The following is a 25,197-nucleotide window of genomic DNA, read 5'->3' as shown; positions in this document are numbered from 1 at the left end:
CTTAAATGCTGCTCCCTTATTTCCTGAACATTTGGGTGAAGTGAGAGCAGTGAAAAGTAACAGGTAGAGATTTCAGTTAATCTCAACATATGCGAAAAAATTGTTGAATGTAATGGAATGCACATGTGTCATCTTCAAAAGAAGAGCAATATAGTCAATTTTAGAAGAGCAAACAAAGCACAAGGAAGTAGTCCTTTAGAATAGATGATTATTCATCATAGAAAATGGTGTCAGAGTCAGGGAACAACTTTGGTGAAATACGGTTCTGTAAAAATTATACTTGGAGAAAAGTTGTGGATTTTAGAAAGACAGAATGGAATCTAAATTTTATCTTCTCACTATAAACTCCTGTAGCTATATCAGATCAATGCAGAAATACAGTATGAACCTTTTAAAGAGATACTTGGACCTGAAGATGTGTTTGTAGATTTCTCCCCGTGCTTTGCTCCCATTACAATGGAACCACCATATGCATAGCATTGAGTGGGCCAATAAGATGTGAATGTGCGAGTCATGAATTATTTCAGCAAATGTTTCTTGTTTGTAGCTCTTGAATATAGATTTTTTTTCCTAATCAGTCAAGACAGTTTTGAACCAAAACTTGGCTCTTGAAACTTGTTACTTATACAGCTAGGGTGAAACAGCTTGAGGAGAAAAAAGGAAAGTACGTTTCAGACAGGTGCATTGATTGAAGTCTCATTTGTTCAGTCCCATTAATTATATTTATCTACATGAAGAACTGAATTCTTATTTACCTGTATGTTCATTGAAATGTTCATGTGAAATTCCATCTTACTTTTTGTTTGAGACATGGATGTACTGTGACTCCCAAAGTGGAACCTAAAGTCTGAGGTTTTCTTCCACTTTCCTTTGTTGCCTTCCATGTTGCTCTTGTATCTTGCTATTTCTGAACTTGATTATCCCTCCTTTCTAAAGTAACTTAATCATTCTAACACTTACATGCTGTATTTTGGGGGTTTTGTTGTTGTTAGGTGTGTTTTTTATTTAGCTCTTCCTACTAAGTAATTTATGATTTTTATCGGAGAAAACACGTGCAAACAGTATTGTACCTTTTTGACTGCGTGAAGTCATCTCTAAACTTCACAGATTGCATATTATGGAAACAGTATCTTTTTGTCACCTCAGAACAATAATGGTAGTAATAATTATCACACACTTAAAATACATGAACTGAGAACAATGTGCATCTACTGTGTTTTGTTCACACATCAAGGTTTTAGCTGAAGAAGGAAAGAGGGAGTTAGCACCAGTAATAATAGGAGCTGAGAAAGCTGTGCATCCTTCTTTGACCATATTTTCACCATTTGAGTGATTAAAGCAAAAAGCATTGCTTTTTTCCCAGATTTCCCCTTAAATCACAAACCCTTTAAACCAGCTGAAGGTGTGTCAAGTGCAGGTGGCGTAGGGAGTGTTCTAGACTCTTGCTAGGCTGAATCTTGTTTACTCTCCCCATGAGGAAGTGAACACATCTCTTAAATGTCCTCAGTAGTGTCGCCCTCTTACAGAAAAGGTCATGTTGAAACATATTTTATTAAATTCTTGGACAAAGAAAAAAAAAGTTATTATTAAAGGACCTTTAATTTTTTAAGTGTGCCTTTTTATAATGCTCAGGATCATTTTTTTTTTTTAATTGAAGTCACGTTATGCTGTGTTTGCTCAATCTGTACAAAGGAGAAACAAGAGAAATACAGAAATATGATCAAATGACTGGACCTTAGTGCTTTTCATAGTCACATAGCACACTGATTTTTATCCTTGCAGAAGAATAAAGGTAATAGTATTAATTTTGCTTAGAAGTATTCCTTAAAAAAAAAAAAAATCCAAGAAGGCAGCAAATACTTGAAGGAATTTGAGATTATTTAAGGTAACTTTTATGCTCACTTTTAATTATGCGGTGTAACTCCACAGTTCATTCACATAGGACAATGAAAATAAATAGTCTGTATATTCATTACAGTCTATTTATTTTTTACATAGTCTGTTTATTTTCATACTTTGTTAAGTTTCTCATCCTGGTTTATTCTTTGGAGCTGAAAGTGTGGGTCTCCCTGTTTTATCTCCCTCTGTACTGAGGGATGTTTGTTGGCCTGTAGTTGGGTACTTCCGAATGGAAGAACAGCTGCCCTAATTGTCTGCGGCTCCCAGTGGCTCAGATCTGGCATCACCTCTTACACGTATAAGGTAGCTGTTATCCTACTACTGTAATAAGAATTGAACCAAAGTTAAAAGCATGCCACTTACATAAAGAGGTTGGCAAGTTGTATTTCTTTCAAGTGCCGCATCTTGCTGTCCTTGTGAAGAATTTTGTAGGGACTGTGTTTCCAGAGCACGTAGGATCCTTTCAGTAGGAGGATTGTACCATGTTATTTTCCCAGTCTGACATGAAGCGAATGACTTTGAACTTTGTCTTGGGTCTACTGTAACTACCCATTCCTGCATTTTTGGTGAAGGATGCAACTGTAGCGTGAAATGGAAGTATCCATGGTGATGTGGGAGTATGTGTGAAGTGGGTGAAGAAATGGATTGGTTTCTCTGAAGGCTGTGATGGTGTGCGATAACAAGTTAGGCACTTACAATTGCATCAGGATATGGAATTGTCACTTGGGCTCCTGAGTGCAGGAGCACTACTTGTAATAGGTGTGCTGTGCATAAACTGGATAGCTTGCCTAAGTAGCTTCAGAAGAGTTTTGCTTTGAACACCATAATACTGATAACATAACCGTGACTCAGAAAATACTTTGTTTGCTATTTATATGAAAAATGTTATATATAAAAACTCAATTAACAGAATTACAGTATTCAAGTAAAAATATCTTTCCCTTGTAGATGGTGATTCTCAGTCCCTCAAGGAACATCTCATTGATGAGCTGGACTACATCCTTTTGCCAACTGAAGGCTGGAATAGGCTAGTTAGCTGGTACACACTGATGGAAGGTCAAGAGCCAATAGCACGCAAGGTACTCTTAAATTGCCTACTGGGATGAATGTGGGATGAATGTGGGATGAATGTGATTCAGATATAGTCCTGCAAATATGCAGGAGTTGCACAGGAATTTATGAGAAGATTGTAAGTCCTGTCCTATGATAATCATATAGACAATTTCTGCTTTAGTTGCTTATAGATACCTAATTTTTATTCCGATTTTAGAGGCTTACACTTTTAATATTGAGAAACAAGGATGCAAAGGATGTAATGCTTTTTTTTTCCTGGAAGTAAGCCCTCTAGTATTTTGAGAAGAACTTGCTTTAGAAGCTTGTAAGTCTATTAATGCAAATGATTTTGTAATTATATATAAAATCCTAAAACTGTATTGACTATATTAGTGAAAAACCTAGCCCTAATAATGTTAACATTGGCAGAGTAATTGGTAATTAGTGGTAAGCATAGTCTTCTGTGGTCAGCAGCTTGCTAAGGGAGTTTTTTCTTGAAGCAAAAAGCTTACCTCAACACAAGTAGTAGTCCATGGTATGGCGGATACTACAGCCCTCGGTCAGTATGAGATACTGAAAAATTAACATCAAAGATCTTAATTTTTGTTTGCTTCAGCACATACCATCGTTGTTATTAAAGTGATATGGCATTGTATTGGTTTATTGATCATACAATCTTTTTTGTTTGTATTATTTCTTACGATTTTCAGGTTAATGGTTACAGTTGCATCCTTGCTGGACTGAATGACTTAAGTTTTAAAATACATCTTGGTATGCTTGCCAGTTTGAAATTGACCATTAGGGTATATTCTTTCAGATCTTTATTTTAATTCCTGAAAAAATGCTGACAGAATGTTATGATTGGAATTTAGTTTGATGTGACTGCTGGCATAATACAACTTTTTTTCCTTCTATGACATGAGGATGGTCTAAGTACATGCATGCTGGCTACTTACTTGAAGTGCATTCCTTTCAAACAAACGCCAGATTTAGCTACAGAAGTAATTCTGTGTCTTCAAGATTCATTTGGTCAGCAATAGAAGTAGTTTGTTGGGTTTTTTTTAACATTCTCTTTAGTGCAATAAAAGAGATCTTTTTTTAAAGAGACATCCCTGGAATGTCTCTTTCTTTTTCTCTAGTTCTGTAAGAGCTGAGGTCCATTAAAATGGCTTTCCTTCTTTAAAGATATATCTGTTATCAACTTGTTACTGTTTTTCCTGAAGATGGAGTTCAGCAAACTGAATGCTCTTCCATCATCATGGTAAAGTAAAAGTTCTGTAATGTTTTCACTTTGGGGGGAAAATGGAAAGAGAGAGAGAGAAGGGGAATTAACGAGTAACTTGCCTTCTACTTAGAAGGAACTAACTGGAAAAGTACATGGAGTGTAATGAGTAGCCAGGTAAACTGGCATAGCTTCATTATTTTCTGCCAGTATGAGCAGTAGTTCTCCTCTGAGATGGTATTCCAGTTAAGAATTTTTCTCTCTGATGCTTTTTTCATTTGTTCATGATTCTTCCTCCTGTCTGCTTTAATGTTTTTTCATGAACATGGGATGATACTTTTCTTTCATCCCCTTTGTCACATCAACTTTTTTGAAATGAGGATCCTGATTTTAAATTGATGCAATGTTGTACTTGATCCATGTCAGATAACATTATGACTTCAAGTAATAGGATGTGGTAATACTACCACTAGAGTGTCAGTTTTATTCTCAGAAGTGTCTTAGCCGTACTGCACAGTTTTGTTTACTGCAACTATTTTGTTGTTACTCTAGGAGCTGAAAACCCTTCTAAGCTGCTTAAATTAAGATGCATTTCTATTTAAATGTCATGGTTGGCAGTCATTAAGGTGAACTACTGAACAGCAATAAAATCATTCACTTTTTTCTCCTATGGCACATGCATACAAGTTATATTTGTACAGCAGATAGCAGATCTCTCCTAGCAATTAGCTGGTGGCTTTTTTTTTTTTTTTACCGTATTTGTCAGATGTATCGTATATCAGGCCGATGGTTATTTTTGGAACAGTCTACATGACTAAGTACTGCAGTTACAGTTTGGAAGATCAAAGGGAAAAACATTTAAGAGGTGACCCTGAATATTTCTTTTCTATATTTTACTTTTATTAAAAAAAATCCTCTAAACTGTTTTGCAATAGGTGTTACAAAAATGAACATATAATAAACAACTGAAATGAGTAGGTGAACTTTCAAATTATCAGCATATAAGTGGAAGATTTGTAGGTTTTGTTTAAAAATGTGATATCCAAATTTTATTAGTGTGTTTTCTGGTTTTGATAAGTGTTCTTTAACTGTGAAAACTTTGTTTTTTGAGGAAGTAGCATACTTTTGAAATAATAGTAACTTTTGTTAGTTTACCTTTTGATTGAGAATCATATCTTTTACTTAAACATGCATATTTGTGATTTCCACTGTACTTAACACTTTGAAAGTTATGATGGTGGTGTTACACACAGGTAAGACATCATCATCAAGGAAAAAAAATACTTATTAGTTTATGGTATTTCTAAAAAGTAATAGGAGAATTTTAGTTCTAATTTTTGTCATTTATTAAGTGTCTTACATTCCCTGAACTTGAGTTTCTTGAAGAGTTTTCAAAAATATTTTAAAGTGTGTATATGAAAACATATTTGGACTGATACCTGATCCTAATCTGTTTTTCAGGTCGTTGAACAGGGTATGTTTGTAAAGCACTGCAAAGTAGAAGTATATCTAACTGAATTAAAGCTTTGTGAAAATGGAAATATGAACAGTGTTGTCACACGAAGATTTAGTAAAGCTGATACAATAGGTATGCACAACTGTTTTTAAAAATATATGGTTGTTACTTTTTAAAATAGTACTTGGCAGCAAGTTCTGAATAAATGAGTCTGTAGGTAAAATGATAGATGGTATTGTAACCATTAAAAAGTATGGGACTAGCCTTGTTTGAGTCAAATTAAAAAGTTTATTTAATAAAGTTATTTGTAATATTTAGGATTTCTAATACAATTTAAAAAAAAAAACCCTGTGTTTTATTATCTAGGAATCTGTGTTAACTCTAGAGGTTTGTGCTTTTCCGGAAGTGAACAGTATGATATTTTTCATTATATTTGTTGGATTCCGTGGTACTTTCTCCTGCCTTTTGTTGTGTAAGAAATACTTTTTTTTTTCATGTGTTTCTTTTTTACAAAGGAAACACTATTTAGTTATATATATAAAAATAAGGGTATATTACAGAACACAAGAATGAATTGAACTTATAAATTAATGGCTAAAGGTGACCTACAAAGGCAATATTCTTTGGGTTGTGAAGTGGCAGGCCAAGCACAACCTTTTACGTAGCTAACTCCAGTACAGTAACTTACCTTTAATTGTAGTTATTTTACTATATTTCAGTAACATATTGGTCTCTGAAAATAACAATCAGAATACATGTAAAGATATTGCTGATCACATAAACTCAGGTTTTGGTGTCTTTTTGCATGTCTATCTGAGATAAGTCTTTCAGTCAGCTGTATTTGTGCAGTTAGAATTGTACTCTATGTCCTTGACACTTAGGCCCAGCCATTACTCTTTGTTTATGTTCTTTGACAACGATGTAGTTTTTTTCAGGTTTTGCTTCTCTTTACATTATGGGTAATGACTTTGACTTGCTACCCTTTAATTCTTTGCAGATTGCTTGCTTAGAAACAGAATAATTCTACTTTGTTAAATTTTAATATTTAAGTTAAACAAGTAATCCTCTGCTGGTATGAGAATAAAAACTTTTAAATTATGAAATTTGCCCTTGAAACAAGGCTTCAGTGTTGTATGTTAATTGGCCTTTTTGTGATCTGGTTTAACTTGAGAAGATGTACCTCATTATTCTCTAAGCAAACCCAGGAATTTAGAAAAAACAATTTAACATTATCCTTCCCCAAGGACCAAATACAAGCTATTTTGCAGCTATATTAAATTTAACTGTATCATTGGAATTATAAGTAATGGATGAAATTCTGATATTTTCTTTCTCTAATCAGAAGCAGGGCATTTTGTAGGTGTATTCCCTTTTTCTTAGTAGTGAGAGAATTACAATTATAAGAAAATTGTCAAAAAGGGTAATGAGAAAGTCAGGCTCGTTGGCAGCCCTTTTCTAGACGCTGGCCTAATTTGCGTTCCTGAGCTGTGGATGACATGCTTCTAGAAGACTTAAGAACGTACCTTTTCTGAAGCTGAAGCTTCTTATGCAGAGCACCTAGCCAGGGCATCCAAAAGAGTTTGTCTTTTAGAAGAAAAGCTAGAAAAAATTAAAAACCACTTCTAAGAGTGAAAAAATAACTGATTGCTGAGGTTTTTCTCTTTATCATCCATCAATAAGATGGTAATGTTTTCTCCCCTGTCCTTACCTTAAGTATGTTTAAGGGAGTTCTGGAATTCATCAATTTATTAAAGAGATGCTCATTATATCAATAAATAATATGCAAGAAGAATCTTTCAGTCTTGATTATTTTTCACCCTTCCTCATATATGCCAGTAAGGGATGCATTTTCGTTATGATTGCAGAAGACTTGTACAAGAGAGTCAGTAGCAGCCCCACTGAAGTGAGTGGACATAAGGTACTATGATCCTTTCAAGAAGTTTTAATTTTTCTACCTGACATCATTGATTATATTATTTACTGCCCTCAAAAGAGCAGTACAAGACCTTCCTTAATTCACATAAAGAGAGAAAATTTTGAAGCACTTTACTCAAGCACAGCATAATATTCACCTACTAGTCTTCAGGTGTGTGTTATTCCTGGAATACCTTTGCATTTCCACTCAAATAGTAACTACTCATCTGTATGTCAACAAGTTAGTACAAGGTAGGAAAAAATAATTATAAAGGGCAGACCTAATCATGACAGTCATTTTCTTGGGGTGGTACTAGACACATCTAATGTGTTCTTTGGAGCTTCTTGGGAATCTCCTACAACTGAGGACTCTCGCCTTGGAGGCAGTGCATATTAACTTTGAGACTGATTGATGACTGACTCTTTTTGGGGAGGTGGGGGTGTTTTTTTAGTTTCAAAAAGAAAATGAGCTAGACAATAATTCTGAACAATGTAGTCCAGGCAGCGTTTCAGTCTAGTTGTTACTGATCCTAGAGGGCATCAGGGCTTCTGAATGAATATAAGTTAATGATCCATTCTGGAGTCTTCATCATCTGGAAGTATGATAAAACTAAGTCATCAGCTAATGTGTAGGCCTTTTCTACCTTTATTCAGCAATTCTACAAACAACAAAATGACAGAAAGATTGCCCGTAGCCTCTATTATAAACAAATAAGGTTGTGTCTGCAATGCAATAAACAATTCCAAAACTGAGCTGATAAACTCTGTAGAAGACTATGCCAGTGGCTGTGCATCTAATGGGTTTTTGTTTTTTTGCTAATAGATTATCTTGGCAAATGTCTTTGATTCATCTTTCCCCTTAATTTTCTGCAGAATACAATAATTGCCACTCTTGAGGACAATTTATTCTGGGATATGTGACTAACCTTTCCCTTCTTTAGGAAACTGGGATTAGTTTCATAATACAGATTATCATTTTCCTACAGTTCCCTTTAGCTAGTATTTGTGATAGCACTAGCCTTTGTATTAGGATCCACTGAACTTCTCCAGCATCACACAGTCTTGCAAAATAGTACTTAAATCATGCAGCTGTTTTTTTGGAGGTGCTATCTGATTTTTAATATATCCTATATAGGATCCATAACCTTTAACTCTCAAATTGGACTATCTCAGATTGTGGCCATGACTGAATTGAAAGCAGCCCTGCGGGGAAGGACTTGGGGGTATTACTGGATGAAAAACTGACTGTGAGCCAACAATGTGTGTTCACAGCCCAGAAAGCCAACTGTATCCTGGGCTGCATCAAGAGAAATGTGGCCAGCAGGTCAAGGGAGGTAATTCTGCCCCTCTGCTCTTGCGAGACCCCACCTCGAGTACTGTTTCCAGCTCTGGGGCCCCCAACATAAGAAAGACATGGACCTTCTCGAACGAGTCCGGAGGAGGGCATGAAGATGATCAGGCGGCTGAAGCACCTCCCTTATGAGGACAGGCTGAGAGAGTTGGGGTTGTTCAGCCCAGAGAAGAGATGGCTCCAGGGAGACCTTATAGCAGTCTTCCAGTACTTAAAGGGGGCTGACAGGAAAGATGGGGAGGGACTCTTTATAAGGGAGTGTAGTGTTAAGATGAGGGGTAACTATTTTAAACTGACAGAGGGTAGATTTAGATCAGATATAATAAATTCTTTACTGTGAGTGTGGTGAGACACTGGAACAGGTTGCCCATCTGTGTTTCTATACAGCTGATGGAGTGAGAGGCATCTTTAAAGGACAGTTCTTCCTGTCTCTTTTGTACATCGTCCTAGTATTAATCATCTCATACATGGGATGTGTATAACACTGCTAGAGGAGAGCCCCGTACACCATATGTGTCAGACCATACCTGTTTGAGTGTAATGTTTTCATTTATGCTGGAACACTTTAGAGCATAAGCCAGCACTTCAGTGATACTTGCTGGGGAGCTGGGGTGAAGAATTATCAAGTGTGCATTGATTACATTCATGGAAGTATGTAAAAGAACCTTAGTTTCACAGTCTGAAAATTAGCATAATAGTCAAATAGAACATGCTCTTCCCAGAGTCTTGGACATAATGTGTAGTCATCTGATAGGATTGATGCTTCCTGTCTCATAACAGTTCTGGTAGTGAAGCTTTAGTGTTAAAATTAACATAATAAATGTTATTCTGGTACTTGCAAAGAATATGAGCTGCAATGCTCAAATAATTGATTGTCATGGTATTAAGATAATGAAAAATTTTATAAATTCTTTCAGTGAAAGTCATTGATAAATCTGGATTATTTTTGGTTTTGGAAGATTCTTGCTGGTTAGATTCACTCATACGTTCAAATATAGTTATTTGAAAACACTGGTTAAGAGTTGCTTCAGACAGTACATGATGTTTTTAAAAAAGTCAACAAATCAAGTAACAGCCTGTTGCCTTGTTCATAGCACCTACCTTGCCTACTTAATCTCTCACAGAAACAAATGATCCAGTCTAGCATTGCTTTCATACTAAAATGCATGTTAACTAGTATAGAAAGAAATTTTATTCATTTGCCTACAATATCTACAAATATTATATTCCCAGTTGTCATGCATTTGACAAGCCAAGATACTTTTAAGCTTCAGGTCTCATTTTGACTTTTCACATTTTGACTTTTCACATTTAACTTAGTGGAAGAGAATATAATCATATTAATTGAAAGGGAACAAGGGGAATACTAGAGGAGCTGACACACTGGTGTATTTTGTCCTGAGTCTTCAGGAGAATGTCTCTCAGAGCTTACAGTGCCCATTTTTATAATTGTGTTTTCAGTGATCATCAGGTATAAACTGTATGTTTTGTGGTTTTGCATTCTGTGTTAGCTGTTATGAGACTTTGCTACCACAGGGCTTTATGAGTATACCAGTTAAAAAAACATATACATGAGGTTGCTATGGTATAGCACTGTACGTATTAGTTCAAATTAAAGAACTTGTTAATAAACTTTTGCATAAGAAGGATGGAGTTAATGACGAACTTCTTAAAAGTTATGCTACCTTAAAATAATGTAGCACTGGTTATATTTCTGTCAGGCAGAGTAGAAGCTGGTAGCCTTTTTTATGTTAAATCTGACAGGAACATAAAATCTTGCATCATCACTTTAAAATAAATTTATGTGCTTCAGTTTTACAGAATAGTCTTTAATTTCTGTGAGCGTGTAAATTAAACTTTTTGCATATATATTGTGGTTAGTGCTAATTGCACTGATATGGGTAGTAGAAGAGTAAAAACCAAAAAGGATTTAATTTAGGGAGAGGAACAGAATGACTTGCACTCCCTGCACCTGGTTTTGCTGTAAATCTCGCTTCTAATCATTCCCTCCCCACCCACACTCCTGTGTTATTACACTTTGAGAAATCAGTAGATGGGTACCTAGGTACCTCATGTCATCTGTTACTTATCAACTTATCTTTATTTGGTCTGCTTTGCTAAGAGCTTCAGGAGGGAATAAAGTACTACTCTAGCTGTTTCCATTTTCAGAGCAAGCAGACTAGCAACTTGCTGTTTGTCCTACAATGTGATGCAGTTGCATGTCTGTTTCTACAATTTAATTTGTATTTTGAATATAAGAAAAGAATAGGTGATTCTCATGCTTTATTCAGCTTTATACTGTTTGTGTAGTGAAATGCTAAACTTGTGTTTTCTCCATTTCAAAACAGATACAATTGAAAAAGAGATAAGAAAAATCTTCAATATTCCAGGTGAAAAAGAAACCAGATTGTGGAACAAATACATGAGTAATACTTTTGAACCTTTGAATAAACCAGACAGTACCATACAGGATGCTGGTTTATACCAGGGACAGGTACAGTGTAATATTATTTATTTTTTTATACTTTTTTTTCCTTGTGAAAATGTAGCTGTACCAAATTAATTTTTCTTCTTTTTAAGTGAAAATTGCCTCCTACATTGTGTTAGGGATAGAGAATTTTATAAACAAATTCATGAAGATAGAAGTAGTCTTGAAGTGTATTTTCAGGATTAAAGATGGGTTTAACTTTCCTGGTGAATTAAAAGTGAATGAATGTAACATTGCTGACTTGAATTTGATAAAACCTGAAATAAAAAAATATTCCTAGGATCTGGGATATGTTCCTGTAATCAAGCTCAAAATTTGAAGAACTTTTTAGATACTATAAAAGACTAATGTCTTCTACTCAAATTCCACTGCCCAAATTTCAGAAAGAAATTGAAAAAATGAAAATATTTCAGATAAGAACTATAGAGAGAAAAGAGCTTGAAAACCTGCTTTAGCGTGAGACTATATCATCACTTTAAAATCTCTTTATGGGAGGATTTCTTACAAGATGATTTTTTTACCTTTACAGATGAATATAAAGAACATATTGGATGTTAGAGCTACACAAATATAAATGTGAACTGATTGAACAATTTCATCACTAGAATAGCTTTTCAGATTATTACATTGATTCTTTAGTCTTCAAATAGAGTTGGATGTTTTTTCAACAGCTGTTAGTTCATGCTGTGGTGCTACAAATATGAATGGATGAAATTTGATGGCAGTAATTGTAGGCAAGAATATATTAAAGTATTTCCTTTTGCCTTGGAATACTTGACTCTAGCCTACTTACCAGCAGTATTTATGCTGTACTTCAGTTTTCTTTTATGACATGGAAGGTAAGTAATCAGTGCACCAAAATAACAGCTTGAACTATTGTGCCCTTTAGCTTCATGCTGCTCTCACTTAAACCCTCACACAATTAATTTTAACAATGCAGGGGTCCTGCTGGAAGAGCCCACATCTCCCATAAAAGATTTGCGTCAAAGATGTAACTTGCAAATTGCCTCTATCCCAGTGAAACATTAACTGTGAAGCAAGCAGGGTCTAATATAGCCATAGAAACATCTCTAGGTGACATCTGTACTTTCAGCAAAACAAATATTGTTCAAAACTGAGTTTAACCATGGTTTCTGAAAATGCTAAATGTTATGGTAGACCGTGTGTGTTTGGTCAGTTGCACTTGCTGACACACAAAGTTGTTATTTTTCTTGCTGAGCCTCCTAATCTAATAATAGTTATTTTGACTATTACAGTCTATCAAATTTAATAGTTATTTTTTATTGTGTAATTCTAAACTATGTATGTGATTGAGTAAATTAATGTTTTGAATTCATCAGCTGGTTTCTGAAGTGAGCCTTTAGGGTTCCATTGAACTTTTAAGTCTAAATCTTCCTTTTATTTACTAAAAAATGAAAGCAAATGGAAGGAAATATGGCACACTTTGTCTTACAGCATTCATGACCCAAAGGTAGCAGACTACTCTTTTCCAGATAGAAAGCTGGTCATGATAGAAAGCTAATTTTCAGTGTCATGTCTGGCAGCATGACTTGCTTATAAGGTTTTGAGTGTAAGTACGTATGTGAATGAATGTCACTGTGTAGACACATAGAAGCATAATATGGCAGTTAATCAGTGAAACATCAGTGTACAGTTATGCAAAATTAGTTGCATTGGAAATTAAGAGTTAGATTCAGTTTAAATATTGGAGTCTAGTTCTCATTTCAAATGATCTGACTATCCTAGCTGTTAATCCAGAAAGGCATGAGCTTTTTGTAGGTCCTGTGTCATATCTGCCAGCATAGGGCAGATATCTCAAATACCCAAAGGCGTTTCAAATGGCACTTGATGCCTGTGTTTAGGACTGAGTGTTCTGTACTCCCTTTTGTACTAATAACAACTTGAATGAAATTATTTTCATTAGCCAACTGTCCCATTGGAAAATTATTATTAGATTAATGCTTTTGCAAAAAAATACAGGAGTAACCAGACAGGTATGATTATAACGCTATCAAGGCAGAAAATAGTTTGGTTTGGGTTCTTTTTTTCCTGCTGATTTGTGTTGTGTGTGAAGCAAAATTCCTTCAGGAATATCCCTTCCTTAACAGGGCTGTTGTATAGACATGATTTCTGTAGATTCATAGCTGCTATTTAAACATTGCAGGTCATCTTCTGACCTCTCTGAGAGGTAAGGTCTTGCCATTTCATCCATGGATTATTGAGGTATAGAAGTATTAAGTGGCTTGCCCAAAGTTGCATAAATTAAGATCTGGGGAGAAAAAAGTGAATAGAGCAAGATGAAGGTGCAGTGCAATTGAATGGAATATTCTTGGACCTCAGGGAATAGTACCTAAATGTCAGTCTTTTCCATCTCATTCGCATGTCAGCAAATCCATTAAAAAGATTGGAACAGAAAGCAATCTACTGATATTTTTATTTCAGTTTTCTTATTATACTTTTTGTGGTAGGTACTGGTGATAGAACAGAAGAATGAGGATGGAACATGGCCAAGAGGTCCTTCAACTCCTAAGTAAGTTACGAATTTAAGTCATGTTATTCACTATAGCTTAACTATTTTCACATGTTATTTCGCTTTAAAAACAAAAAATTGTTTTTAAAAGTGGCATTTTATTTTGAAAATCAGCCTTCAGATGTTTTAGCTGAAAATATGACAGATACTGTATTTCTTAGAAGTGCTGCACCTTGTAGAACTTGACATAATAATGGTGGATTCCTGCATATATGTTGCTTAATTTTGTTGATTTCATCCAGTGATAAACATTATCCTGCTTAAAAATAGGAAAAAAAAAATCCATCGTAGAAAACTGTAAAACTTAGCTTATTTTATTTAGATTTCTGTTTCAAAGCATAGCTTATCTGTCAGGTGAACACAGATACATGTATTTTATCAGTATTTTTCTTACATAAATGTTTTCATGAATAGCTTGTCCTTTTATCTCCAGAGCACAATATTTGCACATAAATGTTATTTAAATTGCATTCTACATTACCAGCATTTGTTCTTTGTTGGGCTGTCATCAGTTAACTGGATGGTCTTTTTCTTTTCTGTTCTTCCTGCTGCCATTATCAGCAGCACCTTGATAATGGCAAGTGAGTAGAAAAACTTGAGTGTGGTTTTTCTCATTTAGATGGATAAACATTTTTTATACTGTTTCCAGAATCTGAATCATGTTCTGGTGGTTTTGAAGAACAGTTGTAACTAGTTACTAGTGAACTTACACAATCTCAGCCTTATAAAGTTAAATGTTTTTTTCCCTTAGTTAGCTGGTTCTTGAGCATATCTTCTTTTTATTAACAATAAGTTCCTTTTACTTCTTTTGATATTTTGCATTCATGTAACTGAGTTTTACTATTGTTTTAAAGCATTTTTATAGTATTATTCCTTAAAATTTGAAGGACAGATTCTTTATCTTTGGTGGTTTATGTCAAGCACTTTTACTAGGAGCACTAGTTTCTATTAAGTTGCTTAATGAAGCTTGAGTTCAATTTTAGCTTAATATGCACGGTATAATCTTGCTTAACAAGATGTTATTACACAAAGAATTGAGAATGTAGAGCAGCAGAAAGAAGGGGATGCAAAATACTTGAAGTTTAATATTGGACCTCAAAAAGCATCTAGTAGAAATGTAAATTTTGAGTCAAATATTAGTTGCAGATTTTGAAGGCTAAAAGAATTTAGATAACTCAGTGTCACAGTTTCTCTTGGAAGTTTGGGTGGAAAGATATTCTTGGTGATGGTACCTGCTTTTCTTCTGCCAAATTTCTATTCCGCTTCATGGAAGACATTCAGGAGCAATATGTAAAGTAAAGAATATCTCCTGGAAAGCGTTTGATCTGGGGACAAGTAAAATGGTAATTGAGAATACTGGTGTCAAGAGGAGGCTGTAAGTAAACCAGCAAAGGAGGATGAATGGTTTTGATGTAAAGCTGGGGTATGTTCTTGAAGTTTGGCAGCTGTGAGAAAGATTGATTGAGAGTTGGTATTCATATGCCTTGTAGTAGTGGAAGGTTTGCAAAATTTAGTGAATTCAAATAGAAACTATCAACAAACAGTAATGTTTTTTACACCTGTTTAAAGCTTTATGAAAAATCTAATAAATGCTTAAAGGGGTAGAAATATTAAACACTTGCTTTTGAGTCTTCTGTGTGAGCTGCATTAGGAGTATTAGCTTGTCACCACAAATAATATACATCCATATAGCTTTTTATAGTCCTGTCACTGGCTGCATACTGGTCTCACACTGGTCCTGCTGAGACTACCACATTGTAGTGCTGGTTTTGGAAGAGTACAAGTTGTAAACATAAATTCTGATGCCAGGGGATACAGCGCCCTATTTAGAAAGGTCGAAATACAAAATATTGGAAAGTGTGAGAGGTTTATAATGCTTGAAAAGGGCAGGATCATTTCAGAACATCACCTAAGCTAATCACAAAGTAGTTGAGGTTGGAGGGCACTTATGGAGATAGTCGGGTCCAACCCACCTGCTCAGAGAATCAGTCACCTAGAGCAGGTTGCCTGGGACTGTGTCCAGTCAGGTTTTGAGCATCTCCAAGGATAGAGGCTCCACAGCCTTCCTGGAAAACCTAGTCCACTGTTTGATAACCCTCACTGTAAAAAAAAATTCTTATATTTAAACAGAATGGCCTGTGCTTCAGTTTGTGCCCATTGCCTCTTCTCCTTTCAGTGTGCACCACTGAGAAGGGTCTTGCTCCATCTTTTTAATTTCCTCCCACTGGGTATTTGTGCACATTGGTAAGATCACTCTGGAGCCTTCTCTCCTCCAGGTTGAACAGTCCAAGTTATCTCAGTCTCTCCACTCAGGTCAGTGCTGCAATCCCTTGATCCCCTTTGTGGCTTCTCACTGGACTTGCTCCCGTGTGTCCCTGTGTCTCTGGAACTGGGGAGCCCAGCAGTGAACGCAGCACTCCAGAGGTGTCTCGCCCATGCTGAGTGGAGGGGAAGGATCCACCTCCCTTGAGCTGCTGGCAGTGCTTTTCCCAATGCAGCCCACATAGTGATTTGCCCAAGGACACGCTGCTGGCTCATGTTCAGCTTTTTGTCCAGCAAGGCCCCCAGTGTTTCTCTGCCAAGATGCATTCCATCTGGTCGCTCATGGCCCTCACCCCCCCTCCCCCCCAGCACCCCAGTGTGTACTGGTGCCTGGGGTTATTGTTCCCGAGGTGCAGGCCTTTGCATTTCCTTTGACTGAACTTCATGAGCTTCCTTTCTACTCATTTCTGCAGCCTGCTGGGGTCCCTCTGCATGGCAGCACAACCTATGTTGTGACAGTTGAAAATGAGAGATAGTAAGATGTCCTGCACATTTTCCCTGCCTCTTTCTTGTTAGCAGAAGCATAACAGCAATCACTGTATTGATTGTTTCTTTTGGCAGTTTTTCTTTCTTCCTACTGCAGGTGATGAACATTGGCAGTTTTTTATGAGAAACATGTTAAAGGTGTGAACATCTTTCTCTACAGCAAGAAAAGAACTACTTAGTTTGAAAGTGGACACATTGAGACCTCAGCTCAGTATAGGAAGGAACACTTTTCAAAATGATAATTCTGTTTCTCTTAAAAGTATAATGACTCAGTACAAGTGAAAAGATTGGTTATCATCATAATTGTCTCTTCTTCTGAAGAAACTTGGAAGAAATTATTTTAAGATCCTTTTTATATAAGAGCAGAGACCCTGCTGTGCAACTTAGAATTTCAGCTCTATGTCCAAGCTTGTCGATGTTTGGGTTTCTTTTATGTGTACTTTTCTTCTAACCTGAATATATTTAATTTTGGAAGTCATTGCAACATCAGCTGTAAAAATCCCACTGAAGTTTAATGATATCTGCTCTTGTCTCATATTCTAATGCTTCTTTTAATGCTATTTGTGGGTTGTTTTGTTTGGGGTTTTTTTCTCTGGAAGTATCTGAATGTGGTGTACATTCTTAAACCATTCACAGGGTCAGTCAAGCTTAGGAATAGCTATATATTTGGCTCTCTTAGAGGTTCTGTTTATATCATCTGTTTATATCAGCTACTGGGATGTTCGTTTCTCAGGAAGATTGGCTGCTGTGAAACTTTTTCTAGGGAGCTCATACTGATTTCTCCTGGAATGTCTTTACTGTCATCTGCTCCCAAAATAGATTTTACTCAGCATTAAGGGGCAGTTCTGAGAAAATTTTGTTATACTAACTTTTCTGTGAAGTAACTGTCTCCTCAGTGTTATACATGTGACAGACTCATCCAAACATGGAGATCCCTAGTTGCTTTGGTAGTTTAGTTGCTGCTGAGCCCAGTCCTTGAATAAAGAATTGTGATCTGTGTGCAGACAATTTTTTTTTCGTATCTATACCCTGCAGGAGATTATTCCATGGGCAGAAAAACAACCAACCAGTCAACCCTATTTGAATGGTTCATTATCATTTTAATCTAAGGTATAAAAAAATCTAAGGTAGTATTTCAAGTAATTTAAGCAATGTACTACAAAATCAAATTACTTGTGTTCAGGAAAAACTGTACAACAATTAAAACCTTTTATCCAATCTGTGATTATAAAACTCGAGACAAGGAGAAGGAAGGAGCTTAAGTTTTGAAGTTCCATGAATTACCAAATGAATAGCCAGGACAAGGTTTCTATTAGTGTTCTGTTAAGAAGTTCTTACCAGTTTACAAGCAAATATAAAAGCAAGTTACAGAAACATACAATGAACCTGTTAACTAGGAACTTATTTCCTGCTAAATTTAGAAAAGTATTGTTGGCTGTTTTCTTAGGAGACTTAATCAACAACTATTAAATCAATTGCTCAATCATATTCTTCAAAAATGCTTCTTATATGGTAAATAAACTAATGATTTTTAACTAGCAATATAAATCTGTGTGTATAATAAAAGTAAAAGATTTAATTGTGATCCTTTTTTTTTTTTTAAGACTTCACTGTGGAATAAATCAACCTAATCAAATAGCTGACTACTTTGCATAATTTACAGATTGTCTGCTTTAATTTTAATAATTTTTGCATGTAAAAGGGAATACCTTGATTTTACTTTTTGACCATACAAAAATCTGGGACTGTACTCATTCATAGTTTTTCCTCCTTATAATAATCAATGTTTTCTTAAAATATTTGTCACATGAGAAGTTTTTTCATCATATTTTTTTTATGGTTCACAACTGTATGCCTTTTTATCTTGGAAAAACACTGAAGGCTTTTACTTGATTCTTTTGGTGGATCCCATCATGTTTTTAAAAGAAAAAAAATTAATAAAAGATACTTAGCTATCTGTTTTGAAATAATTTAATGATTGTGTATCCAAGTTTCTTAGGAAACAATATCCATGAGAAAAACTGTGTTTCTCTACTGAAATGAAAAGTATTCTCTTTAACAAAGAAGTTTAAAATCTGGGATTTTTCCCTGAAGCAGTTGATGTGCAGACAAGTGTGCCTTTCTACTGACTTTGATGTAAGAAATATAATTGTGGAAAATTGAACTAACTGGGGACTTACTCTGATGTCTTAAATTGTAAAAGCAAGAGCTGTCAGAGCTTGTCTGCCAGTCAAGAGCTAGACTGCCAATTGCTGATGCATAATAACTTGTTAGACTCTGATAACCATGTGTCTGATCCCCTGTGGGTAAACATCAAACACTGGTAATGTAAACCAGACATTTTCAGGTTAGTTTAACAAACATGTTCATTAGTATCAGTTAATTCAGGGTTGAGAAACTCTTTAACAAATGCATGCCCTGAACATTTTAATTTTTTTTATTACTGAATGTTAAAATACCAACATTTCATGCACCACAACCCCCAAGAGGTATGATTGACTGAATTAGTTGGGTTTTGTAAGAAAAGAATAGTCTAAACTGAAGTAGGTTAAACATACTAAAGTTTGCTTTACAATACTAAATTATATGTTAGAATGATTATAACCACAACTTCACTGAATCAGAGTCCTTGAGGATGGAAGGACCTCTCAAGATATTCTCATCCTGTCCCCCTGCTCAAAGCAGGGGCATCTGGAGCAGGTTGCCTGGGACTGTATCCAGGTGCATTTTGAATATCTCTGGGGATAGAGACTGCACAGCCACTCTGGTCAACCTGTTCCAGTTTTTGACCACCCTCACTGTAAAAAAATTAACAGTTTACCAAATCTTGTGTGTGTACATCATTATATGTTCAGATAAAATTTTATTTAATTTTTACCCATCGCCTCTTCTCCTTTCAGTGTGCACCACTGAGAAGGGTCTTGCTCCATCTTTTTAATTTCCTCCCACTGGGTATTTGTGCACATTGGTAAGATCACTCTGGAGCCTTCTCTCCTCCAGGTTGAACAGTCCAAGTTATCTCAGTCTCTCCACTCAGGTCAGTGCTGCAATCCCTTGATCCCCTTTGTGGCTTCTCACTGGACTTGCTCCCGTGTGTCCCTGTGTCTCTGGAGCTGGGGAGCCCAGCAGTGAATGCAGCACTCCAGAGGTGTCTCGCCCATGCTGAGTGGAGGGGAAGGATCCACCTCCCTTGAGCTGCTTTTCCCAATGCAGCCCACATGGTGATTTGCCCAAGGACACGCTGCTGGCTCATGTTCAGCTTTTTGTCCAGCAAGGCCCCCAGTGTTTCTCTGCCAAGATGCATTCCATCTGGTCATCCATGGCCCCCACCCCCCTTCCCCCCCAGCACCCCAGTGTGTACTGGTGCCTGGGGTTATTCCTCCTCAGGTGCAGGCCTTTGCATTTCCTTTGACTGAACTTCATGAGCTTCCTTTCTACCCATTTCTGCAGCCTGCTGGGGTCCCTCTGCATGGCAGCACACACATCTGGTGTATCAGTCCCTCCTTCCAGATTTGTGTCATCTCTCATCTTACTGAGGGTACACTCTGTCCTGATGTTCTGGTCATTCATAAAGATGTTAAGAGAGTATAGGACCTAGTGTTGAGCCCTTGAGTATGTCACTACTGACTGGCCTCCAACTGGCCTTTGTGCCCCTAGTCAAAATGATCTGGGCCCAACCATTCAGCTGGTTTTCAATCCATTTTGCTGTACATTTATGTAACCCGTGTTTGATCTGCTTGCCTGTGAGGATTTTACATGAGACAGTGTCAAAAAGGCTTACTGAAGTTGCGATAAACAACATCCATTACTGCTCCTCCCTCATCTGCCAAGCTAGTAATCTCATCATAGAAGCCTATCAGGGTGATTAAGCAACATTTCTATTTGATAAATCCATGCTGTCTAGTCCTTGTCACCTTCTTGTCCTTCATATGTGTTGGAGTGGTTTCCAGGTGCTTCATCATCTCATGTGGGATTGAGATGAGGCAGACTAGCCTGTAGTTCCCCAGACCTTCTCTTTCGCCTTCTTGAAGATATGAGTACCATTTGCTCTCTTCAGTCTTCAGGAACCTCTCCCGGTAGCCAGGGTCTTACAAAAATAAAAGAACAGTGCCATCACAATAACATCAACTAGCTGCCTCAGCTGCTGCTGCATCCCATCAGGCCCCAAGGTCTTTTGTATCTCCAGTGTGTTTAAGTTCTCCCTAACCTAATTGTCTTCCACTGGGAGTAAAGTCAGCCTTGCACCAGATTTTGGTTTCAGGGGTGTGGGATTTCTGAAAAAATTGTTTGCACTGGTAAAGGCTCACACAAAGAAGGCATTGAGAATCTCACCTTTTCCGTGTCCTTTGTTACCAGGGCCCTTGCTCCATTTAGCAGTGGCCCATGTTTTCCCCAGTCTTCCTTTTGCTGTTTGTGTACTTTTAGAATCTTGGTGCCCTTCATATCACTTGCCAGATTCAATACCAGGTAGGTTTTGTCTTTCCTGACCTCATCCCTGCATTAATTGCACAGTATCTCTATGTTCCTCCTGGGTCATCTGCCCCTACTTTGACTCACACACTTTCCCTTTGTGTCTGAGTTGCATCAGGAGATCCTTGTTCATCCACACAGGTTTCCCACTGCCTTTGCTTGATTTGCTACTTGTCAGGATGGTCCATTCTTGAGCTTAGAGGAGATGGTCCTTGAATATCAACCAGCTGTCTTGGGCCCCCTCTCCAGGGCTGTATCCCATGGGACTCTTCCAGGCAGATCCCTGAAAAGGTTCTCCAGAAGTCCAGGGGTGTGTTACTGCTACTGCTTTCTGTGGTGCTCTCTCTCAGGATCCTGAATTTCACCATCTTGTGGTCATTGCAGCCAAGGCCCCAACCTTCACATCCCCAGCTAGTGCCTCCTTGTTTGTAAGTACTGGATCCAGCCAAGCACTGGACCCAGCCAAGTCTTGTTGGCTCTTCAATCACCTGTGTCAGGAAATTGTCATCAGTGCACTCCAGAACCTTCCTGGATTGTGTTGTCCCACCAGCAGGTATCACAGTGGTTAAAGTCCCCTATAAGGGCCAGGGCCTGTGAATATTAAGTCTTCTACCAGTTGCCCAAAGAAGCCTTGTCTGCTTTTTTTTATCCTAATCCAGGCAATCTATAGCAGATGACCATGGATTATTGGAGGAAAAGAGTTGTTCTGGTTGCAGCTGGTTTTGCTGATTCCATATTTATGTCCCTACTGTGGATCACTATCGGTACTAAAGTATAGAACAGTTTAGCCATAGGGTTAATGAAGTGTATATGGAAGTCCGTGTCTAATGTGAGTTATGGTCTGTTTTGGCATAGGATTACAGTAAATTTTGGGTTTTAACCTGTCTTTTTCTGGACTGTTAAAATGCTAAACTATAATAAATAATTTTGTGAGTGTTGTTTGTTAGACCATAAAAAGTTACCTTTCAGAGTTATGTGGTGCATAGTTCCTGATGTTTTTCCAGCTATGTGGAGAATTTGGCTTACTCTTTTCCTTCATTACTGATTATTGGGTTTTTTACAACCAGAGTTTAAAATTAATTATTTTTGTCAAGCAAGTAACTGGATTCTTTGGACATCTTTCTGTGGTGTTTTAACACCACAGTAACATTAATATATACTGATTTAATATACTACTAAAAGGATATATACTTTGTCTTAGAACCTTGCATTTAAAACATAATTGAGTTTTTGCTGCACATTTAGTTACTGATTTTGTCTTAGATTCCTAAGTCATTGCAGTTGTTTTAAAAGTAGATACTTTGGTTCTTTTCTTTTTGTGCAATTTAAACTCAGAACCAAAGTATGGCAATATATTCAGTGTTAGTACTTACTGTCTTTTTCAGGGCCTTTTATTATCCTTGTTTTTATCTTAAATGATGGGAGGATTTCTGCCAATGTTACGAAGTTTTCAAAGGGTGGTTAGGATTGGAATGGACCTTAAAGATTATCTAGTTCCAACCCCCTGCCATGGGCAGGGATACCTTCCACTAGACCAGGTTTGAGCAAGGCCCATCTAACCTGGCCTTGAACACTGCCAGGGAGAGGGGCAGCCACAACTTGTCATTTTCTACTTGTTTTCCTGCAAGTGTTGAAATGTATCAAAAGCTGTAAGAGCTGAGAATGAATTCAAGCAAATGCTGTCAAAGAGTAAAAACTACTGATTCTTGTCTTCGTTAAGAAACAAATTAGCTTAGTTTTAGTTTTTGGTGGAAACCAGTCCTTTATTTATGTACTTTATTCTGGCTTCTTTTAATTTTTTAGACAACAATTATAGACTGAGTTTTTAAATTAAAAACTCTATTGCATTTGAATTTGGTTTAAATTATATAAAAGTTTCAAATTTGTTTTGAAAAGTTCAATTTCAGTTCAAAATTAGTTCAGATAGTTTCTAAAATAATTACATGTATGAATGTGCATAATTTAACTTTTGTCTTGAATTTAAGTAGGTTAAACTGACTTCAATTTTACATCTTGTGGACACAATCTATTTTACTTCTTTGAAGATAATATTTGAAGAACAGGTTTTAAATTGATAAAGGAACTCTACAGGGAACCTTTATGAATATCAGTCAGCATACTTTAAAAATTAAATAACACTTTCTTACATGGTGATACATCTTTTCTTTTGGAAAAGGATTATTAAGAAAAAGTTGAAAATAAATGTGAAAATATACTCGGGAAAATTCCCTATGTAAAAATGTTTATCTCCTTGCAGAGTTTAGCTCTTGAAAGGTACTTTTAAAAAAATTTGTATACAGAACTTATTCTCTTAATATTATGATACATATTTCAAAGCTTTCCAGTCACAGCTGGAGCTTTTTGCAAACCAGTTGCACAGGGCCCACAAAAACATCAAGGTGCTTAAATTCTTTTGAGTATTCAGGGTCTTTTCCATGATTATCTATAAGATTGGATCAGAAAAAGAAAAATACACTGCAAGATAGTTGTATAATGTATTTAACTGTTATGTTCAGAGGGTCTTTGTGAATAAAATAATCAGTATTGTTATAAAATATTTTTAAACAATGGGGATGAGTGATAATGCTAATGCTATTACTTTTGCCAAAAATCTTTTTTAAAGGTTATTTAGTATTGTGCGTAATGTCCTAGAGTTTTCTTGGCAATATTAATAAGACAATTTTAATTAAATGGTTTCATGCTGCTGTTAAACTAGCCTTGAAGTATGTATCTTAATCGTTTTTGTGTCTTGTCTCAGCATCCATTTGTGGTTAAATGAAAAATTCATAAATTTTCCATGTTAGAAACTTTATATTCTAGGTTTTAGAACATCAAAATATCTATAGTCATACTATAAACTGAAAACTAATTTTTTAGCACAGTGGCCTGTGGGGTTTTTTGTTTGCTTGTTTGCTTTTTGTTTTTAATAGCTTTATTCCTTCAACACAGTAGGAAAGTTTAAAGTATTGTGAAACATTTCAAGTGTTAAAAGATGGATTCTGAGAGCTGCATGTCCTGGGTATTTTTAGTGCTCTGCCCACTTTTAAAAAAATATTTCTTTTCCATGCTTGTTTATATGCATTGTTCATTTGTTAGCTTTCTTTCATAGTTTTTAATATCTCAGCATTTTTATCTAATTTATCATTTTCATATTTTTAAAGGTCCCCAGGTGCATCCAATTTTTCAACTTTACCAAAGATCTCTCCATCTCTATCAAATAATTATAACAACATGAACAACAGAAAGTAAGCAATATATCTTAAGACATTATTTAATTTAATCGCCCCAGTGTGACATAAACAAATTTTGATGTTTTATAACTCCTAGCTTAAGGATTTTAATTTGTTTTGCAATATTTGGGTTGTGAATTGTTACTCGTCACTGTTTGGTAGCATAGGTATTGTAAAGCATGATATCAGGAAATGAAATGCAGTCAGTGATGTTTGGTGACTTTCAGTCCTCAATAGAATAGGCACTAAAAAGAATGTTGAGCATTGTAAGAAAATGTATAAAGACTTCATTTAGAGTTTATCATGCTAAAAATACATTGTTGTTGTTGTTATTATCCTACCTGAATTTAGATGGACAACAAAAAAAGTATAAACTACTTACATTTACAGTGGTCAGGTTTTCCCTTATTTATTGATGCTAAGGTATTACAGCAGCATATGTGATATTACACATTGATTTGAGACAGCTACAGCTGAATTGTTCTAGCTGTAATTGTAGTCATAGTGATTATAGCCACTGATTATCAGCAACTTAACTTTGGTGTCTTTGTGCTAGATTTGAGAGAGATCAGTCTGATAGGTGTTCTTGACTATTACAATGATCAGAGGCTTAGTAAAAGAGGCTTCTCACTTTTAAGGGTTTTCTCTTTTATATTCCAAACCAGAAGTTTAATAAAGGATGTGATAAAACTCTAAAAGAAGAGCTTTCATATTCCAGTGGCCAACTTTGTGTGTAATCTTTTTTGTTGTACACAACTGTAAAAAAGTTGGTGAAT

General features: G+C 36.1%; 1 protein-coding gene across 3 annotated transcripts in view; it reads left to right on the top strand.

Annotated features, from left to right (window-relative positions):
* The window catches only part of USP15 (ubiquitin specific peptidase 15), a 73,573-nt gene that overhangs the window by 18,472 nt on the left and 29,904 nt on the right, over nucleotides 1–25,197 (top strand). For 2 of the 3 annotated variants that reach the window (XM_074902976.1, XM_074902978.1), the window contains exons 3-7: nucleotides 2,848–2,978; nucleotides 5,636–5,762; nucleotides 11,244–11,389; nucleotides 13,852–13,913; nucleotides 24,353–24,436. In XM_074902976.1, the coding sequence (XP_074759077.1) occupies nucleotides 2,848–2,978; nucleotides 5,636–5,762; nucleotides 11,244–11,389; nucleotides 13,852–13,913; nucleotides 24,353–24,436 (550 nt within the window). The remainder of the gene's footprint in view (nucleotides 1–2,847; nucleotides 2,979–5,635; nucleotides 5,763–11,243; nucleotides 11,390–13,851; nucleotides 13,914–24,352; nucleotides 24,437–25,197) is intronic. The other variant, XM_074902977.1, reaches the window with a different exon arrangement.

The sequence above is a fragment of the Athene noctua genome, chromosome 3 (assembly GCF_965140245.1).
Source record: "Athene noctua chromosome 3, bAthNoc1.hap1.1, whole genome shotgun sequence".
Classification (NCBI taxonomy): Eukaryota; Metazoa; Chordata; class Aves; order Strigiformes; family Strigidae; genus Athene; species Athene noctua.
Note: the sequence above shows the minus strand (reverse complement) of the source record. Positions and strands in the feature narration are given on the sequence as shown.